The sequence below is a fragment of the Cnephaeus nilssonii genome, assembly GCF_951640355.1.
Source record: "Cnephaeus nilssonii genome assembly, chromosome: 7".
Taxonomy (NCBI): domain Eukaryota; kingdom Metazoa; phylum Chordata; class Mammalia; order Chiroptera; family Vespertilionidae; genus Cnephaeus; species Cnephaeus nilssonii.
This window is the reverse complement of record NC_137078.1, coordinates 91,703,343-91,723,761: the sequence shown is the minus strand read 5'-3', so window position 1 is coordinate 91,723,761 and position 20,419 is coordinate 91,703,343. Positions and strand designations below refer to the sequence as shown.

At 52.3% G+C, this 20,419-nt stretch overlaps 1 protein-coding gene across 1 annotated transcript in view; it reads left to right on the top strand.

Annotated features, from left to right (window-relative positions):
- Positions 1-19,991, top strand: part of VWA5B1 (von Willebrand factor A domain containing 5B1) — a gene marked incomplete at both ends in the record, with an annotated part of 40,117 nt that extends 20,126 nt beyond the window's left edge. The window contains 9 exons of the mRNA XM_079777874.1: positions 655-845; positions 5,758-5,959; positions 6,435-6,731; positions 9,564-9,701; positions 14,078-14,209; positions 16,624-16,698; positions 17,307-17,376; positions 17,908-18,028; positions 19,506-19,991. Coding sequence (XP_079634000.1) covers positions 655-845; positions 5,758-5,959; positions 6,435-6,731; positions 9,564-9,701; positions 14,078-14,209; positions 16,624-16,698; positions 17,307-17,376; positions 17,908-18,028; positions 19,506-19,991 — 1,712 coding nt within the window. The remainder of the gene's footprint in view (positions 1-654; positions 846-5,757; positions 5,960-6,434; positions 6,732-9,563; positions 9,702-14,077; positions 14,210-16,623; positions 16,699-17,306; positions 17,377-17,907; positions 18,029-19,505) is intronic.
- Between the last annotated feature and the right edge of the window lie 428 nt (positions 19,992-20,419).

The following is a 20,419-nucleotide window of genomic DNA, read 5'->3' as shown; positions in this document are numbered from 1 at the left end:
TGCAGAGGTGGCTACCGCCTATTCTACAGATGAGGAAACTGAGGCAGGGAACTTCAGTCACTTGGCTGCGCCCGTGGAACTGGAAAGAGGCTGAGTACAGATAGAGAGAGTAGACCTGTCTGCCTCCAAAGCCACTTTATGGTTTCAGTTTCCACTCAGAGGGTATTTACTGATCACCTACCCCGGCTAAGTACTGAACACAGTGTGAGCAGCAAAGGTGACTCAAACGTGGCACCTGTTCTTCTTCACCTGTTCTCTCCATCTGGTGAGAGGGATACAGTTGGACTTAGTTCTGAGGGGAAGCAGAGTGACATGGGCCACAGGAGGTTCTGGGCAGCAGACATTGCCTGAGCAAAGGTGTGGAGGTGTGACACCTAGAAAATACATCCACAGCTGGTTACTCAGCTACTTTGCTTGGAGCACATGGAACCCTGAAAAGGGAACAGAAAGGAGAGGGGCTGGGTGATAGATCAGGGCCTGGTTAGGCTGGGCTTTCAATGCCAGGTGGGGCGAGGCACCCAAACGTATTTCAGTAGGTGAGCAGTGGAAAGCTCGAGACGTTTCCAAGCATGAAAGGGTATGCAAGCCCCTCCCTCTTTGCCCGCTGTCCTCTTCTTGCACTCTGGTGGCTCCCCTATCACCACCCCTGTCCAGGTGTGGGCCTCTCCCAGCGACGGCGGGCATATAGCACCAACCAGATCACCATCCACAAGCCCTCCCCGAGGGCCACCACGGTCAGCGACCCCACGATGGCTGCCAGGAGATACCCGCTGCGGAAAGCCAAGCTGCAGGACCTCATCAACCAGGCCAGCCCAGATGCCCCGCCAAGACAGATTGATTTGCAGGTACCCGGGCGGGGCAGGGTGGAGTTGGGGAGGCCATGGGTAGGGGCGAGCTGTGTCTCCTGCTTCAGCCGGAAGGATGGAGCCTGTCTACAACTGATTGAGAAGCGAGTCACCTCTTCCTTCATCTGCCTGACCCTCAAGGACCCCTTCCTTACAATGATACCCATTGGCCAATGACATCCCCAGTTCTCTGCACACAGCACTTCCCAGTTGTCAAGGAGCCTCCCCGTCTATTCTCTCATTTGATTTTATAGCACCCCTGGGAAAGGAGGGGTGGTGGAAATTAAGGGTAAAGGTCACACAGCTTGTCAGGAGACTAAAACCCATGGCCCACTTCCTGCAAAGCTCTTGCTCCCCTCTCCATCACACACTGCGCCTTCTGCAAATACCAAGGATGGTACATCCACCCAGGGCAGGGATGATCTCAGCGCTACAGCCACAGCAGGGCCAGTTGCCCCCTGTCCAGCTAGACCCGTTTCTCAGCCTCAGCACCTTGAACATGATAGTTCTTTGTGGTGGGGCGATTTTGTGAAGAAATTGTAGAAATTTCACAGCATCCCTGGCCTCTATCAAATGAATGCCAGTTACACCACCACCCCCAGTGATGACAACTAAAAACGTCTGTAGACATTGCCAAATGTCCCTGGGGTAGGGCGGCAAAATCACCAGTTTGAGAAACACTGTCCTAAACCAAATTGGTGTCTGGTATTATCTGCGCGCCTTACCCCATTTTCTCAAGAATGGGCTTTATGTAGCTTCGTCAGGGTGAGTCTGTGGTTCCAGAGAAGCAGCCTTTCGTTCCCCATGCCCACCCACAACCTCCATCCATCCCCGCCTCCACAGACACATAAGCCCCTACGCTCCCCAATGGCAGAGACACTGCCACCTTGTCCCTGAGGTCCTTCTCTGTCCTTAGCCAGGGATGCAGTTGGAAAACACTGACCTTGGAGTCAGGCAGACTCTGCTCCTCAAACATGTTACTTAACCTCTCTGAGCCCCCATTTCTTCATCTATGAAATGGGGAGAATAGCTTGTGCGGGTGGTTGAGCTAACAGCCATCAACAGATATGTACTGAGAGCCAACTATAAGTGGAGGACTCTTCCAGGCATCGGTTGATTAAGAGATCAAATGCCTGGTGCAGCTCCTGGCACACAGTAGGTGTCCTTTAAATGCAGGTCTGATTAGTGAGAGCTCTGAGCAGTGTGGCTTCTCTTCTCTCCTACTTGCTTCTGGCCATCTTAGCTCGTCTCTGTCCCATCCCCTGCTTGGCTTCTTCCCCAATCTGATTCTCCCCAACACAACATGTGCACACATGTATACACTCCCTACAGCCTCTGGCTGGATGAAGGGCTGGACCTGAGACTAGCTACTGCCATGGAAACTGTAGCAGCTTGTTTCTCAATGTGGTGGTGATGGTGGGGCAAAGGTGAGAGGAATCCTAGTCTCTGATGAGGGAGGTGAGGTTAGGGACCCCCGGGGACGCAGCAGCCCTGGCTGGTACCAGCTCCCACTGAGGCCATCCCAGAAGTGACCAGTCCCAGTCTTCTCCCACACCCTTGTACCATCCCAGGACCTCAGGTCCAGAGGAGACAGGAAGGAGCACCTCAGCCCCTGCCCCAAGGAGCCCCCATCTAATGGGGAGCACAGTCCCTTCCCAATACATACTTGATAGTGATGAAAAAGACCACCCTGTTAGCTGTTGGCCTAAAACAGTGGTCGGCAAACTGCGGCTCTGTTGACTAATGAGTTTGCCAACCACTGGCCTAAAAGACTAAGAAACATTTTTTTCTCTCTGTTACACCTAGTAAGTGCCCTTGTGCCCTCATCTCCTATCAGGCGATGCAAATGTTGCCAGAGACACAAAATTCATTTTTAATTAATTTAATATTCTTTAATTACAAACACACTCAGAGTGTGCAAATCACACCCTCAAACAGTTCAACTGAGTATAAAGTAAAAAGATCCACTTGGTTTTAAGTGTTTCCTTCCAGAAATACTACACACACACACACACACACACACACACACACGTACACAACATACGTAGATGTTTTAATAATCACATATACAAACTTCCCTCCAAATTACTTTTCTAATATATTTTTTTTCATTGTCTAAAGTTTTACATGTCTCCTTTTTCCCCGATTGACCCCCTACCAGCCATTTCCCACCCCGGGCAAGCCCCCACCACCCCAGTGTCTGTGTCCATTGGTTATGCTAATATGCATGCATACAAGTCCTTTGGTTGCTCTCTAACTCCCCCCCCCTCCCCTGCCATTTGTCTCTGGATCTATTCTTGTTCATCAAATTATTTTGATCATTATATCCCACATATGAGTGAGATCATGTGATATTTATCTTTCTCTGACTGGCTTATTTCGCTTAGCATAATGCTCTCCAGGTCCATCCATGCTGTTGCAAATGGTAAAAGTTCCTTCTTTTTTATAGGGGTGTAGTATTCCATTGTGTAGATGTACCACAGTTTTTTAATCCACTCATCTGCTGATGGGCACTTAGGCTGTTTCCAAATCTTAGCTGTTGTAAATTGTGCTGCTATGGACATAGGGGTACATATATCCTTTCTGATTGGTGATTCTGGTTTCTTGGGATATAGTCCTAGAAGTGGGCTTACTGGGTGAAATGGGAGTTCCATTTTTAACTTTTTGAGGAAACTCCATACTGTTCTCCACAGTGGCTGCACCAGTCTGCATTCCCACCAGCAGTGCAGGAGGGTTCCTTTTTTTCCGCATCCTCACCAGCACTTGTCATTTGTTGATTTGTTGATGATAGCCATTCTGACAGGTGTGAGATGGTATCTCATTGTTGTTTTGATTTACATCTCTTGGATGATTAGTGACTTTGAGTATGTTTTCATATGTCTCTCAGCCTTCTATATGTACTCTTTCAAAAAATGTCTATTTAGGTCCTTTGCCAATTTTTTGATTGGATCGTTTATCGTCCTTTTGTTAAGTTGTATGAGTTCCCTGTAAGTTTTGCAGATTAAACCCTTATCTGAAATATCATTGGCAAATACGTTCTCCCATTCAGTGGGCCTTCTTGTTGTTTTGTTGGTGGTTTCTTTTGCTGTGCAGAAGCTTTTTATTTTGATGTAGTCCCATTTGTTTATTTTCTCCTTAGTCTCCATTGCCCTAGGAGCTGTGTCGGTAAGGATATTGCTACAACATATGTCTGCTATTTTGCTGCCTATGGAATCTTGTAGGGTTTTTATGGTTTCCCGTCTTACATTTAAGTCCTTTAGCCATTTTGAGTTTGTTTTTGTGTATGATGATCTGGTTTCATTTTTTTCTAATATCTTAATTCACTTTTATATATACAGTAAAATTACTCTTTTTGGTGTATGAGTTGTGACAAATGAATAGTCATGTAACCATTTCCATGATCAGAATACAGAAGAGTTGCAAATTTTTTAGTGTTTCCTCTTAGACATCTTCCCAAATTAGTTTTTAAGAAGCTGCCTGTCTTATTGCAGTGCTGTCTTATTCCAACACATGGACGTACCATAACTTACTTGCCAATCTTATTGAAGTACATTCAGAGAGTTTCCAGATAGTCACAAAATCTTTTTTTTAACAAACAATACTGCAACAAAGATACAGTACATGTACATAGATATTTGCAACCTTGTGTATTTCCACAGGATTCAGTTCCTAAAGGTGGAATCGCTGGGTCCAGGGAGCGTGGGCCTTGTTAATGTTGACAGCTAGCACGGGGCTGCCTCGTTCTCCACAAGTACATGTCATGCGCACTCCCACCAACAGTCCATGGGGGACCCCCATCTCCCCATTGACCACATTGCGTGTCACCAGACATTTACATATTTTCTAGTCTGGAAAATGAGGGAAATCATAATTCATTTCATTTCATTTTTTTTATCCTCACCCGAGGATATATTGTTATTGGTTTAAGAAAGGGAGAGAAACATCGATGTGAGAGAGAAACATTGATCCGTTACCCCCCATATGCATCCCAACTGGAGATCAAACCCATAACCTAGGTATGTGCCCTGACTGGGAATCGAACCCTTGAATGATGCTCCAACCAACTGAGCCACCTGGCCAGGACTGTAATTCATTTTCATTTAGAGCAACACTCAAGAAGCTGGGCATGTTTTCATGGGTTTATTGGATACTTTTCCTGTAAACTGGCTGTAAATGCCCTTAATCCATTATTTTATCGAGTGTCTCTCCACCCCCACCAGTGATTTATAAGAGCATTTTCTTGAAAATGAGCTTTGTCATGCATGTTGCAAATATACTTCCCAGTTTACCCCTGGCCTTTTGATGTTTTCTTTTTGTACCAGCACAAGAATAGACAGATTAAGTCCACAAAACAGAACAGAAAGACCAGAAAGAACACCAAATGTGCATGAGAGCTTTGTCGGCATAGAGGTGGGGAACGGATAAACCCCAGAGACTCCATAAATGAACCGTATTCAATAAGCGGAGCTAGGATTCAAAAGACCAACGAAAAGGCTGGTTCCCATTTCCTTACACGAAAATAAATTTCATGTGAATCAAAGATTTAAGCAAACAAACAAATATCACAAAAATTCTACAGGAATTTTTTATTTTATTTTTTTAGTGGGAAAGACCTTTTAAACATGACCTTTGAGAAGACATAAGGAAAGGGTTAATTTTAAACACGCACAAACGTTTTAAACTTTATGGCAAAAATAAGTGAGTGTAGATTATCTATGGTATGTGATTTTCCATGGTCTTCCGGGGTTTGGACTTCATCCATGGTTTGGGCTTATTCATGTTGACATTTCTCATGGGTAGTGGAGAGTTTGTCCTTGGGTACTCCAGGGGGAGCTGGGATGCCCCCGGAGAGAGCTGTGGCTGGGGTGGAGGGGAGGGGCCCAGCCTCCTCATCTCCCTCTTGCCTCCCTAGCCCTTCCTGAACAATGGCTGGGACCTGTGCCAGGGCCCCAAACTCCGGGGCCCCGGGGCCCGCAGGCCCTCTCTGCTGCCCCAGGGCTGCCAGCCCTTCGTGCCCTCTGACCAGGAGCCCCAGGCCTGGAGCCCCATGAGGGAGCTGGATCTTGGGTGCAGCCTGAAGCCTGCCTCGGACAGCCTCAGCCCCGGGGACCTGGGTAAGTGTCCTCAGGGTCCCAGCCTGACTGGGAACAGGGAGGACGCCTTGGCTATGGCCTGACTTCCGATGGCAGGCCCACAGGACAGATGCCTGTGCCCCTTGGGGGCTGGAGGGAGTCTGCTGTGGCCCCTTCTCTCCCCGAGGACCTCACCAACCCCCCACTCTTTCCCAGTCAACCTGGCCCTTGGGCTGCCTGTCCCCCACCACGCGTCTCCCTGAGGAGTGCCTCACCCCATCCTACCTGGCCCCCCAGGTCCTGGCTTCCTGGGAGGTGCGTCTGCCCCACTCCTGGGGCCAAGCCCATGCCGCCCCACCTGTTCTCAGAGAGGAGTTTCCAGATCCCTGGGAGTGGGGGTGGGGTGCTGTACTGTATTTGCTTAGGGGTGTTTGTGCCCCGGAAACGGATGATGTCCCCTGGGGGGCTGGCTCTCTGTCCCCCAGTTCAGAGCACTGTCTTGTCCCTCCGCCCACAGAGCCGTTCCATCAGCCCTCCTCCTTGGAGACCCAGACCTCCCCGGCCTGGGAGCCGCCGGCCAGCACCGGCAGGCTAGCCACCCCAGACCCCGTGCTGGGCAAGGCCGTGGTCAAGGGCCTGCGCGACAGCCAGCGTTTACAGTGGGAGGTGAGCTTCGAGCTGGAGCCCCCGGGCCACGAGCCGGGCAGCGAGCGCGACGCCGACCTGTGGAGGGAGACCTTCCACCACCTGGCGGCCCGCGCCATCATCCGGGACTTCGAGCAGCTGGCGGAGCGGGAGGGCGAGATAGAGCAAGGTGAGCGCCCGCCTCCTGGCCTCCGAGCCCCGCCCCCTCCGCAAGCCCCGCCCAGTGCCCCGCCCACTAACCCTCCCCCATGATCCCCTCACCTCCCCCCCCCACCCCGCCTCAGGCTCCAGCGTGTCCCTTCTCCTCACAGACCTGCCACCGCCCAAAGCTGCAACTCCCCAAAGCATCGCAGCTTCCAGGTGCCTCCTCGCCCCCAGCGCGCGTGCACACACACACACACACACACACACACACACACACGCACACACACACACGCACCCCAGGGCTCCATCCCTTCCGGTATCTGCCCCCATCCCCCTGCCTCCGGGAGCCTGTCTCCTCCCATCAGCCCTGGGCTGTGCCCTCTGCTACTAGTCCTCCACCCCTCCTCACTCCCCAACCTTCTCCCCACAGCGCCCTCTAAGACAGAACAATGGGGACAACCCTATTCCACCTACCTTCCCACAGAACCCACTAGACCAGCGGTTCCCAACCTTTTTTTGGCCATGCCCCGCCTAAGCATCTTTAAAATCCTGATCCCCCTCCCAACCCCATGACGTGTAATTCTTATTATTCAAAAAGTGAACTCCTATTCACGTGGAGGAAGCCTAAAAGGCCATTAACTTGGTCTAAACAAGCTTCCAAAGAACATGGCATCCATGAAAGAGACAAATAAAAGACTGAAAGGATAGTTGAAGTACTGAGGAAGAAATCACTAAGAAATTGTTAAAAAAAAAAAAAAGTAATAATAATAATAGGAAGTGATATAAAAAAATAGCAAATAAAGTTTCAAAACATACTAGAGAACTGAAATGCATAAACATGTCACAATATATACTTATATACTGTATATGAGGCCCCTAGAACCATAAGAAATGCAAAAAATTCACTGTTAATAACTCATTCTCGAATTGCCCCCCTTGAAAATCAAATTGCCTCCCTGTGGGAGGTGTGCCCCACGTTGGGAACCCCTGCCCTAGACCTACTCGGCCCACTCACTCATCAAGGCCCCTTCCGGGCCAGCCTTGGGGCTGAGCACAGTGACCGGGCATCCCTGCCCTTACCAGTGTTGACACCGACTAGCAGGAGAGGAAGCATTAATCAAACAAGTATAGACACAATTAATACCGCATTTGTCCTAAGTGCTATTAAGAAGAAATACAGGGATACAAGAGATTGTATAACCAGGGTGGTGGGGAGCTCATTTAGCTCAGGAATTGGGGCAAATTTTTCTTAAAAAGTGAGTCCTGGGATCCCAATGGAGTCCACTTGAAGACGAGACAGAGATATAAATAGAAAACATTTCTATTATTTGTTATAATTTGTGCTTTATTTACATGATATGATTTATATTTTATATTATTTGTATTGTTGTGAATACTTCAGAAACAACAGGAGTAAAACCAATGAATCACTGAAGTAGTCATTAGTAAAAACTTATTGCACACACACCGAAAAGACAGTTTGCAAATCAAGAGCACCCAAACCAACACAAGGAATGAAGCTCAGGGGTATCTATACTAATAAAAGAGTAAAATGCTAATTAGACCGGGAGACCTTCCGGAGGTCCTTACAGACAAAGCCATGGAGGCAGAGGCGGTTAGGGGCGATCAGGCCAGGAGGGGAGGGCAGTTGGGGGTGCTCAGGCCGGCGGGGGGTGGGGTGGGGATGGCAGCAGTTGAGGGTGGGCAGTTGGGGGTGAGAAGACTGGCAGGCAGAATGGTTAGGGGCAATCAGGCAGGCAGGTGAGCGGTTAGGAGCCAGTGGTCCCAGCGAGAGGGATGTCCAACTGCCAGTGGGATCGGGCCTAAACCAGCAGTCAGACATCCCCTGAGGGGTCCTAGATTGGAGAGGGTGCAGGCCAGGCTGAGGGACACCCCTGTGCACAAATTTCGTGCACCGGGCCACTAGTATTATCACAAAGCAGCTTATAGAGTGAGGAAGCAGTGACAGTTAATTCTTCATGGTGACTGGTTATAAAGTTGGAATTTTCAGCAGTTACCTTACATTAACCTTGGGAAACAGTTCAAGTCTCAGAGGCACAAGCAAGAAATGACCCAGGTCACGTTAGTCTTGCAAAATGAGCTAAATTAAACTTTGTTTGTATAATGAAACTGGTTTTGTCTGCTCAGGGAATTTTCAAGGCTGAGCTCTGTTTGGTTTTTATTTTAACATTATATAATATGTTATTTTTTCCCCATGAGCACTTCACCTTACAGTTTACAAACGTGTCCATTCTGCATGTCCTTGGCTCCTCACACAGCCTTTTGGAGGTGGCAAGCCACCGAGACTGCTAACTTGCTGAGTGGAAAGAGCTTGGGCTTCGGGAACAGACCACCACTCAGTCCCGATCTCGACCCATTACTACCTCGCTGTGTGACCCCGTGCTTGCCGCTCTCCCTCTCTGGTTTCCAACCTTCTGTGCAAAATTGTCCAATGGGCCAGACCAGTGGCCCCCCGACTCAGCCAGGATGCTATGAAGTCCAGCAGCAAGAGTCTCAGCAGACAGCTACGAACTGAACATAGGAAATGCAGACAACACAGATGGCTTTGATTGTTTTTAATAACACTAGTTATTTAGGGCAGTAATGTCTTTTTTATTCTTAGGTGTCTTACCTCTTTTACATTAAAACATCCTTATTTTATGAAGTGATAATGGAGGATAACAATCTTGGGGGTTTTTATGTTCTTCATCGGCAAGTTGGAAACCCCTTGGTTTGAAGGGCTTATTTCATCCTAAAGATGGGACCACTGGTCTAGCCTTCCCTCTGGCTTCCGGAGCTTCCGTGTGGGAGAGAACATTCTGAGTCCACAGAGTGACCCCAGCTTCTCCCTCCGCAGGATCCAGCCGCCGCTACCAGGTGAACGCCGTGCACACCAGCAAGGCCTGCAACATCATCAGCAAGTACACCGCCTACGTGCCTGTGGACGTGAGCCAGAGGCTGTACCTGCCCACCGTGGTGGCCTACCCCAGCTCCGGTAAGGCAGGGGTGTGGCCAGGCAGCCCCCGGGGGCTGGAGGAGGTGGCTGGGATCTAAAGGGGCAGAGTTGCAGGGTAGGGTGCACAGAAGGTCCTAGAAGCATAAAGACCCCAAAAGCAGGTGGTGTAGCCACCACGGGGCACAGAGCCTGTGAAACCATCCCACTCCCTATTCCCACCAAAGAAGCATGGCTTCATGGAATTTTCCCAGTTCGGACAATGGTATGTGCTCTCTGTAGAAAATACCAAAATGTAGAAAGTCAGAAAATAAATAGAAGTGACTAGAAGTGACAGTCATCCAGAGATGAGTTCTGATTACCTCCTTGGTGACCACCCTTCCAGACTTCTCTCTATGGATATCTCCATCCTATCTAATAAAAGAGTAATATGCAAATTGACCATACCTCCGCTACACCCACAAGCCACGCCCACCAGCCAATAAGGAATGAATATGCAAATAAACCCAACCAAGATGGCTGCAGCCACAAAGAGCAGGAGGGAGGCTTGGGTTTCCCTGGCAATGGAGGAAGACAAGCTTTCCACCTGCCCTTGGCCTGCCTTGGCCTCTGCTCCAGACTACAAAGTTTCAATTATAGAAGATACATAAATCCCAACAGAAATGGCTGCCGCCATGGAGCAAGCAGGAGGCTTGGCTCCACTCCAGGCTACAAAGTTTCAATTGTAGAAGATAAATAAATCCCAGATACCAGGGCCTCTGCTTGGGTCGCCAGGGGGCATGGCCAGCCTGCAAACCATCACAGGCCCCTCGCCCAGGCCGCCCCATGCCCCAAGGGATCCCCCACCCTGATCCAGGACACCCTTCAGGGCAAACCAGTTGACCCCCACCCATGCACCAGGCCTCTATCCTATCTAATAAAAGAGTAATATGCAAATTGACCATCACTCCAACACATAAGATGCCTGACCCCATGTGGACACAAGATGGCCACCACAAGATGGCCATCAGGGGAGGGCAGTTGGGAGGGACCAGGCCTGCAGGGAGGGCAGTTGGGGGCAATCAAGTCTGCAGTGGAGGGCAGTTAGGGGTGACCAGGCCGGCAGAGGAGGGAAGTTGGGGGTGACCGGGCCTGCAGGGAAGGACAGTTGGGGGGGACCCAGGCCTGCAGTGGAGAGCAGTTGGGGGGGACCAGGCCTGCAGGGGAGGGCAGTTAGGGGTGACCAGGCCTGTAGGGGATGGCAGTTAGGGGCAAACAGGCTGGCAGGGGAGCAGTTAGGCATCAATCAGGCTGGCAGGGGAGTGGTTAGGGGGTGATCAGGTTGGCAGGCAGAAGCGGTTAGGGGCAATCAAGAAGGCAGGCAGGCGAGCCAGCAGAGTCCTGGATTGTGAGAGGGATGTCTGACTGCCCGGGCAGTCGGACATCCCTCGAGGGGTCCCAGATTGGAGAGGGTGCAGGCTGGGCTGAGGGACACACACCCCCCTCCGTGCACGAATTTCGTGCACCGGGCCTCTAGTAGAGAAATAAAAAGAAACATAATTTTGCATGAATTGGATAATATCAATATATGCTGTGCCTTACGAAATATGGGTGTGAAGGTGAATCAGCGCTTCCTGCTGCGGAAAGATACTAATCATAATAGTCAATTTGACAGGGATGGATGGATATATGGATATACTAGTGGCCTGGTGCACAAAATTCGTGCACGGGGGAGGGGTGTCCCTGAGCCTGGCCTGCACCCTCTCCAATCTGGGACCCCTCAGGGGATGTCCGACTGCCGGTTTAGGCTCAATCCCACAGTCGGACATCCCTCTCGCAATCCGGGACCGCTGGCTCCTAACCACTCACCTGCCTGCTGGCCTGCTCACCCCCAACTGTGCCCCCCCCCACCGGCCTTCTCACTCCCAACTGCCCACCTTGCCAGCCTGATCACCACCAACTGCCCCCGCTGCCAGCCTGTTTGCCCCCAACTGCCCTCCCCTCCTGGCCTGATCACCCCTAACTGCCTCTGCCTCAGCCCATGGCTTTGTCCGGAAGGACATCTGGAAGGTCTCCTGGAAGGTCTCCCAGTCTAATTAGCATATTACCTTTTTATTAGTATAGATAGATGCCTGGTGCACAGGTGGGGGCTGGCTGGTCTGCCCTGGAGGGGGTCCCATATCAGGGTGGGGGTCCACTTGGGGGGTGGGGCCGGCTTGGGCAAGGGGGCATGGGGCAGTTTGCAGGTTGGCCACGCCTCCATCGGGGTGGGGGGGGTCCCTGCTGGGGGACATGGCTGGACTGGGCAAGGGGCTGATGGCTGTTTGCAGGCTGGCCACACCCCCATGGGGTGAGGGTTCCCACTGGGGGGCGTGGCCAGCCTGGTTAAGGGGCTGAGGGCTGTTTGGGAACAGTTTGCAAGCCAGCCAAGCCTCCTGCTTTGTCCGGAAGGACTTCCAGAAGGTCTCCAGAAAGTCTCCCGGTCTAATTAGCATGTTACTCTTTTATTAGTATAGATAATCATTTAATCCTCAGACCAACTCTGCAAGGTAGATACTATTACCCCCATTTTAAAGATGGGGAAACAGAGGCAGAGGGGGTTAAGTAACTTGTCCAAGGTCACATGGCAGTAAGGGGCAGAGACAGGCTTTGAACCCCAGGGATCTGGCTCCAGAGTCTCTGCTCACCCCGCTCCTCTCCAACTACCTCTAAAGGTTTATCAGAACCTACTGAACCAGCCCCTCATTATTAGACCTTCCGTTTATTCCCTTTGCGATTATTGTAAATGATGCTGCAAAGAACATCTTTGTGCACCTGTCTGGTTATTTGTTCAGGGCTAATTAACTCTCAGAAGTCAGATTGCATATCAAGATTGCCCATTTACAACTGTGCTGGATGTTACCAAACCCGCCCAGCCCCAAAAGTCACTCCGATGCCCGCCCTCGCCAACACTGACGGTTGTTTCTCTTTCTAAACCCTGCCAGTCTGATAGTGAGGAAAGACTCTCTTGGGGGAATTTCTTTAGTTTTTAGTTTTTGTGTGAGATGCTTTTCACGTTTGTGAACTATTTGTTCTCTTCATCTCCTGGATTACTTTTTCCTGTCCTTTGTGGTTTCTTTTTTTTTTTAGCAGACCTCCTGAAAGAATTGTGTTTGGAAACAAAATGTGCCTTTCCTCGTTCCTCTGTGCCCTGCACCCCTTTTTCATTGTTCATCATGGTTCTCGGCTCAGGCTCTGGCCAGCAGCCAGGCTGTTGCTCCACTGGCCATTCTTATTCACTGGGCCTTGTCATCCTGAAGGACATGCTTATTCAAGATGTCTGTCCCTCCCACCCACCTCTGACCATCCTCCTGGCATCTGTAGCCACAGTCTGGGAGGTATGGAGACCATCCCGCCATCCCCAAAGGTCTGATCAGCACTTCCCAAAGTTGTGATCCAGGAACCTAGAACCCTAGTTCCCCATCCCATCAATGGCCATTCAGCACAAAAACAGGAAATACCAGCCCTGGTCAGTGTGGCCCAGTTGGTTGGACGTTATCCCATGCACCGAAAGGTTGCCAGTTTGAGTCCCAGTCAGGGCACATGCCCAGGTTGTGGGCTCAAACCCCAGTAGGGGTTTGCTCTCACATTGATGTTTCACTCTCTTTCTCCTTCTGCCTTCCTCTCTCTCTATAAATCAATTTTTAAAAAATGTTTTAATAAAAAATACCAGATCAGGAAGAAACTGAACTAAACACCAGTTCAGGAAACACTGAACTGAATAAAGCTCAAAAGCTTTCTTCACAGCAGAGCCTCTTGGAGCCTTTGGGATGTTAATATACATCAGGAGGCTCAGAAAATGGACCATAGTATGCAGCTTCTTCAATATGTATTGCCCAATAGAACTCTTGTAGTTTTTTTAAAGAATAACTTACAGACTAGTGTTCTCATAGAGTGGGTTCCCCAAAACACACGTGGGTGGTATAGCTTCATCTCTCTTCCATCCATCCCCCATTGGTGATGCCCTGGGACTGCAGGGACCTGCCTGTGGCAGGGGGCATGGGACCTGGGTCTCTGAGACAGCAAACTGGGAGTGAAAGGAAATGGGGTGTTCGTGAGAAAGCCAGCCTTTAGACTAACGAGACAGCATTGCTGCTTTCTGAACATTATCTCTCAGCAGTAGTATTTACCTAGCAAGGTCGGTGTTATTGTCCCCATTTTCCAGATCTGGAAATGGAGGCTCCGAGTGGTTAGCACCCCATCTAGCTACTAAAAGATGGGGCTGGGGTTCAAACCCAGGTCATTCTGGCTCCAAAGCTCATGGTCTCGCCTTGTACAATGCCTCCTCTGTCTTTGGATAGTTGACAGACTAAAGCCAGGATCCTTCCTGCCAGCTTGGGAAGGAGGCAAAGGACTGGCACAATTGTACCCACCTGACCCCTTCTCCTGTCCTCACGAAGGTGCTGCACTGCGGATGGCCAGCTCCCGGGCCCTGAACCAACAGTGGAGGGGCAGCTCGGCTGGCTTCACTCGGTCCCAGACCATGCTCAGGGAAGACTCGGCAGCAGGACCTGGCAAATTTCAGAACCTAAGTAAGAGCCACCTGGGGCGGGTTCTGGATCCTGAGTCATGGGATAATGTCCTCATGCCCAAGACCCTGGAGGCCTCACTCGGAGTCTGCACTTTGGGCCCTTGCAGGACCAGGGTGAGGCCAGGCCTCCCAGGCTCTCTGAGGCCTGAGCTGGGCAGAGGGCTGCAGCAGGCCCCAAGCACGCTGCCTTAACACAGCAGCATGGCCTCCCTGCCCGTGTGCCCACACCATCCCTTCACCTCTCCCCTCTGAAGGTCCGCCAACCCCGGTGACTATTCCCTGCCTTCAACCTCTGAGTCCTCCCAGGCATCAAATGCCAGAAAACCTGATAAATAGGGGGACTTGGGGAGCAAAGAGGCAGGTCCACCCGTTTGGGTCCTACCATCTGCCTCGTTCAGGATTCCCAAAAGCTTCCTTCCCGCCTTCACCTGATTGCGTTGTGCCTGCAGCTTGGTCCTTGAAGATCCGTGATTTGGCCTTTTTGCGACTTTGCACTCATTCGCAGGAGGCTTCACCTCTCTGCGTCCTGAATGCCTGCCTGTCTTCCTGTCCCTCTACAGACAGCCTGACGGCTGCACTAGTCCTAACCCCTCTCTTCACGCCCTCGGGTGTGCAGCGAAGACCTCCTGCTCTGTGCACAGGGAGAAGGACAGGGGAGGGCCCGCCTGGCCACAAGCCTGGATGCCCAGATCATAATTTATGTTTAGCCTGAGGGTTAGAAAGTTCACGGACATTGGCGGGTTAAAAAGGGAACAGTGGGTGAGGGGGTGGAGGAGCTCTTTAGAATTAAAGAGATCTGCCAACTCTGGTTCCTTCAGAGCCTCCAAAACCGGGAACCTGCTCTTCCCTGAGCCATGCTGAGCCTCCAGTCTAGAGGAAATGTCTTCCTTCCTCCATAGTGGTGGCCCATGACTTCCATCAAAATCACAACCCCCTTCTCTCCTTTTCTTTTTTTTTAAACTTTTATTATTATTATTTCAGAGAGGAAGGAAGAGGCAGAGAGAGATAGAAACATCAATGATGACTTGAGAGAATCATCAATCAGCTGCCTCCTGCACACCCCACACTGGGGATCGAGCCCACAACCCAGGCATGTGCCCTGACCTGGAATCGAACTGTGACCTCCTGGTTCATAGGTCAATGCTCAACCACTGGGCCACGCCAGCTGGGCGAAAATCCCTTATTTTCAAGTGTCCTCTGATTCAGATCCAAGTGTCTATGAATTCTAGGCTGTTCCTCTATCCCAAGCACTTTCCGTCCCCAAGGGTAACAATCGCTAACACGTACTGAGAGTTTCCTGTGTGCTGGGCACTGTCCCAATTATCCATGGCTCCTCATAATCCTCTGAGTTGGTTTCTTTTATTGTCCCCATTAAGAGATGAGAAAACTGAGGCTCAGAGAGGTTAAGTGACTTACTCAAGATCACACAGCTGATATAAGGTAGAGCCAAGACTTGAACTCCGGCATTGTCTGGCCCCAGAACCCAGGAGTTTAACCACCAGGCTAATTGCCTCCTGGTTGCCTCAGTCACTAGTTCACTCCCATGCTGCCCCACTCCACCCGAGCACCCAGTGATAAACAGAGCTCCTTGGCCCTCATGGAGTCCTGACAGTCTCATAGGGGACCAGAGGCTCTGATGAACACATTTGTGCATGAAGCTTTTTCCATAATTTGGTTTATTCTTTTATAGTATACGAGAGGCCCAAATTCGTGCAAGGGGCTCGTCCCTCGCAGCCCCGGCTGCCTCGGCTGGCTCTCACAGCCCTGGCCCATCACTCTCCATCTCTTGAAATAATGATCCTAAGAATAACCACCCTGATTACACATTTTGAACAAACTATGTATAATTATCACCCCCATTTTACAGATGGGGAAACTGAGGCTCAGAGCCATGTTCTGGTGCCTCCTAGAGAGCTGGCATGAGATCCTCCTCAATGAGACATAGGCCTGGTGCTTCATGCCTTCTTCTCCCCAAACCCCCAACTCCCACCCTCAGCCCTTGACCTGCTCCTGCTTCCCTGATGGGTCTGTAGCTCAGGGTTTTATTGAGCACTTACTACGAGCCAAGCACTAAGCACTATCTGTGTATTATCTCACGAATCCTTATAATACTGTGGGACAGATACTATTACCCCTAATTTGCAATCAAAACTTATGAAGGAAGTCCCTTTGCCAGGGTCACACAGCTAGTCAGTGGGGGAGTTGGGATTGGAACCCAGGCATTCTGACTCTTACGGCAGAGCAATGGTGGTACCTTGAAGACAAAGGCCCATCCAACTAGGGATGGAACACTTAACCTTGCTCTCCAGCCCACCCCCAGGTTCTGTGAATTCAGCCATCACTCTCCTGGCAGGGGCGGGAGAGGAGAAGGGGAGAGCCAGGGGCTCAGACCTCACTGGCTTCCCTCTGTTGCAGATGGCGAGGAAAGCCCCGCTGTGCCCTCCAGCAACGCCACATCCCCGGGCGGAGAGAAGTACTCTGCCTCTGAGGGTATGTGGACATCACCCGGCTCTCCCCTTAATGAAGATAGTGATCGTGGTTGAACCTCGGGCCAAGAGAGTGTCTTAGCCCAACAAAGTCCTCAGTGGCTCATTTATTCCTCAGCACAACCCTATGCGAGATAAATAGGAATATCCCCAACTTAAAGGCTAGGAAACTGAGACTCAGAGAAGTAAAGTGACTTGCCCAAGGTCACACAGCAAGTCAGTGATGAAGCCAGGCCTAGCTGACCATTCCAACACCTCACTCTGCCCAGAATCCTCTAGCAATGTGCCGGGGAAGGAAAATCCATGTCCCCATCCGGGGACAAGAGGGTTTAACATGAGGCTGTCACTGCCCCAACAGGGAACCTTCCGGAAGATGCCAGGGGCCACCAGCCAAGGGCACTTGGAGGCCTGTTTCACACACATGGGCCCATATATTTCACCCCTCCCCATACCTGCTGGGTCATAAACAGAAAGCAGCCTAACGTTCACCTAGATCCCTAGGGACGCAGGCAAGCCCCTGCCCCTCTCTGGGCCTCAGTTTCCCCCGCTGGGCAGTGAGCAGTTGGACAGGGTCCTCTGTCAGGCAACAACTGTCACTGTGTGGCTCTCCAGGTCCCCTGCACGGTCTGGCCACCAACACCCTTTCTTCCTTGAAGGCCTCTGAGACCCTGTTTGGAACCAGGTACGTGGGATTTCCATTGGGGTACACTCTCCCACCCCCCCGTCTTCCAGGGGCTGTCCCTGGCTTAGAAGGCCAAAGGCAGGCCCAGCCTGACATTTAGACAAAAATGAACCATCCAAACCGTGCCAATCCAGAGCTATCACTGTCCTCCAGGTATCCCCCTGCAGAAAACCCCACCTTTGTGGCTCAGCTCCCACAATGTGGTCTCTGCAAGTACAACCCCCTGGGAGGGCCAGCCTGAGACGCGCTGACCGCTGGGCTAAAAGGTGGTCCTAAAAACAAATAGCCTAGTCCTCGCCCAGGTTGCTACTCACGCACTGCGGGCCTCAGGGAAAATGCACCCCCCAGGCCTCAGTTTCCCCAGCTGTCAAATGAGGAGATTGGAGGAAGCCACCTATCAGATCCCTTCTGGCCTGACTTTCAGAGGCGGCTGAGGGAGCACTGGGGGTGGGATGACCAGGGACACCAGCGGGGGGGGGGGCGGGGGGCGGGGGAGGCTGTAGCCACTCTTCCCTGGCTCCACCCACACAGGCTGACTCTCAAGAAGTCCAGGCTGCTGACGAAAGCAGCCAGGGGCTTCCTGGGCAAGCCGCTGACCAAGACGCCAGAGTCGACGCCGCCGGGGAGCCAGAGCTTCGACTACGTCCCGCTGGTGAGTGCCCCAGACGCCGGCTGCTCCACAGAGGGCCTTCCCAGGAGCCCCCTTCCAGCCCTCCCCCTCCCCCTCCCAAGGGAAGAAAACCCAGACCTCGCACCCACGTAGTCAGCAGGGCAGAGGGGTCTGCATGAGGCCCCCACCCAGGGTCTAGGAGTGTTGCTAAAAGCTAGCGGCAGCAGCATCTTTGCAATCCGCTGCCTTTTGAAAAATTCCCGGGAATTGTACATTCTGCCCCACCGTCTACACGTGTCCGATTTTCAATGCATAAACAAGCCTTGAAAGGGCGCTCAGGTGAGTAAAACTCACACCCCACGGACAGGCACTGTGTTTGGCAAGTGGCTTTGCAGACGCCGCAGCACGCTGTGCAGAGTGGGAAGCCCAGGTGTGGCGTGGACAGCTCTGAATTGAGGAGCCAGGGAGCGTGGCCTGCCACCTCCGGGCCGGGGCGTGGGGAGCTGCGGTGCTGGAGGGAGGGACGTGTCGGAGTTCCACTGTGCAGCCCCGGGCCCTGCACACCCGAGCGCACGGAGCCTTCCCAACCACCCAGGGCAGCAGAGCGCTGTGCGCGGGTTCACTCCACAAGGACTCGTTGAGCCGGGCGCAGTGCTAGGCCCTGGGAGACCGCCTTGCACTAGATGAGCACAGTCCCTGAGCTCGTGGCACTGTCGTGGGGACACAGACAAGGAGCCAGGCAGTTCTGCTCCTTGGGCGCTGCAATAGGAGAGCCGGGTTGGTGGGGCAGAGCAAGGCGGGTGGGGCGCCTTCTCCAGGCTTGCGGTCGGGGAGGAATGACGCGTGGCTTACTGAGGAGCATAAAGGTCAAGCCGAGACGTGGAGGCCGAGGAGTGACAGCTGGCAGCCTAGAGAGGAGAGAGAGCGGTAGCTGGAGAAAGGGGCTCGAGGAGGAAAAGTCAAGGGCGAAGCAGTGATTTGGAAATCATGGTTGGGACTTATTCTAAGAGAAAACTGACGCCACTGAACTGACGGCCTCAGAGAGTGACATGGTCTGTGCTTTACAAAGACCCCTCGAGGCGCTGGAAAGATGAGGGGGTGGGGACAGAGGAAGAAAGTAGAGGCAGAGACAACACGGGGAGGCGGATGGTGGGCTCCAGAGATGTTTAGAAAGCAGACGTGTTGGCATTTGGAAACTGATTGGCTTGGAGGGTGGAAGAGAGCGGTGAGCTGCCCAGAGCCGGCTTGATGGCCGAGGACGGTCTCAGTGGCCATGATGGGCCCGAGGCAGGATAGGAGTGAAGGCGTTGCATTGGGCTTGGAGAGGGATCTGTTTGGAGTGCCTGAGGGATAAAGGAGGGAGCTGCTCAGTGGGCCTGGGTGCCCCGCAGATCCCCCAGGAAGGGGGGTCAAGCTGGAGAAGATGAATGGTGGGCTGTGTGGACCCAGACTTTTGCATGGCCTGGGGCTCCACCGGCTAAAAACTTTGAGGCCCACTGAGGGGCTCCCCCACCCACAGGTGTCTCTGCAGCTGGCCTCCGGAGCCTTCCTGATGAACCAAGCCTTCTGCGAGGCCATCCACATCCCTATGGAGAAGCTCAAGTGGACCTCGCCCTTCACCTGCCACCGAATGTCCCTCACAGCCCGCCAGCCCGAGTCTAAGAGCAGCCCCTCGTCTCGGCACCCCTCTTGTGACACCTTCTCCGAGGAGCCTCTGGCAGGGGACAAGGCAGGCTGGGAGCTCAGAGCGGTGACAGAACACACAGGGAAGCTGTGGGCCACGGTGGTGGCCCTGGCGTGGCTGGAGCACAGCTCGGCGTCCTACTTCGTTGAGTGGGAGCTGGTGGCCGCCAAGGCCAGCGCGTGGCTGGAGCAGCAGGAGGTACCCGAGGGCCGCACGCGGGGCACGCTCAAGGCCGCCGCCCTGCAGCTGTTCGTGCTCCTGCGGCACTGGGACGAGAGCCTGGAGTTCAACATGCTCTGCTATAACCCGAATTATGTGTAGGGGGGCTGGGGCAGGGAAGGGCGGGGAGGGGACCGTGTGGGCCTGGGGGGGGGGGGTGCTTTGGAAGCTGTAATATATTGGTTGCTAGAAAGAACCCTGGACTAGCAATCAGGAGGCCTGAACTCAATTCCAACTTTGCTACCACCCAGCTGTGCAACTGAAGGCCATACCGTGCCCCCTGTCTGGGCCTCAGTTTCCCCCCCTGTAAGATCAGTGGGTGAGGTGAGGTTGGACTAGATATCTAGAAGGGTCAAAGGTTCCTTTCTGCCTGGACTGTGGGCTGCTGTGGGGTTACAGCCGCTGGGGGTGGAGAGGGAGCACAACTTAAACCTGGGTCCCCCCAAGAGGAGGAGCACGTGGCCAGTGTCCCCTCAAATAAAAGAGTGAATGAGCAAACCCCCAAACTGCAAGTAACCAGATTTACAAGC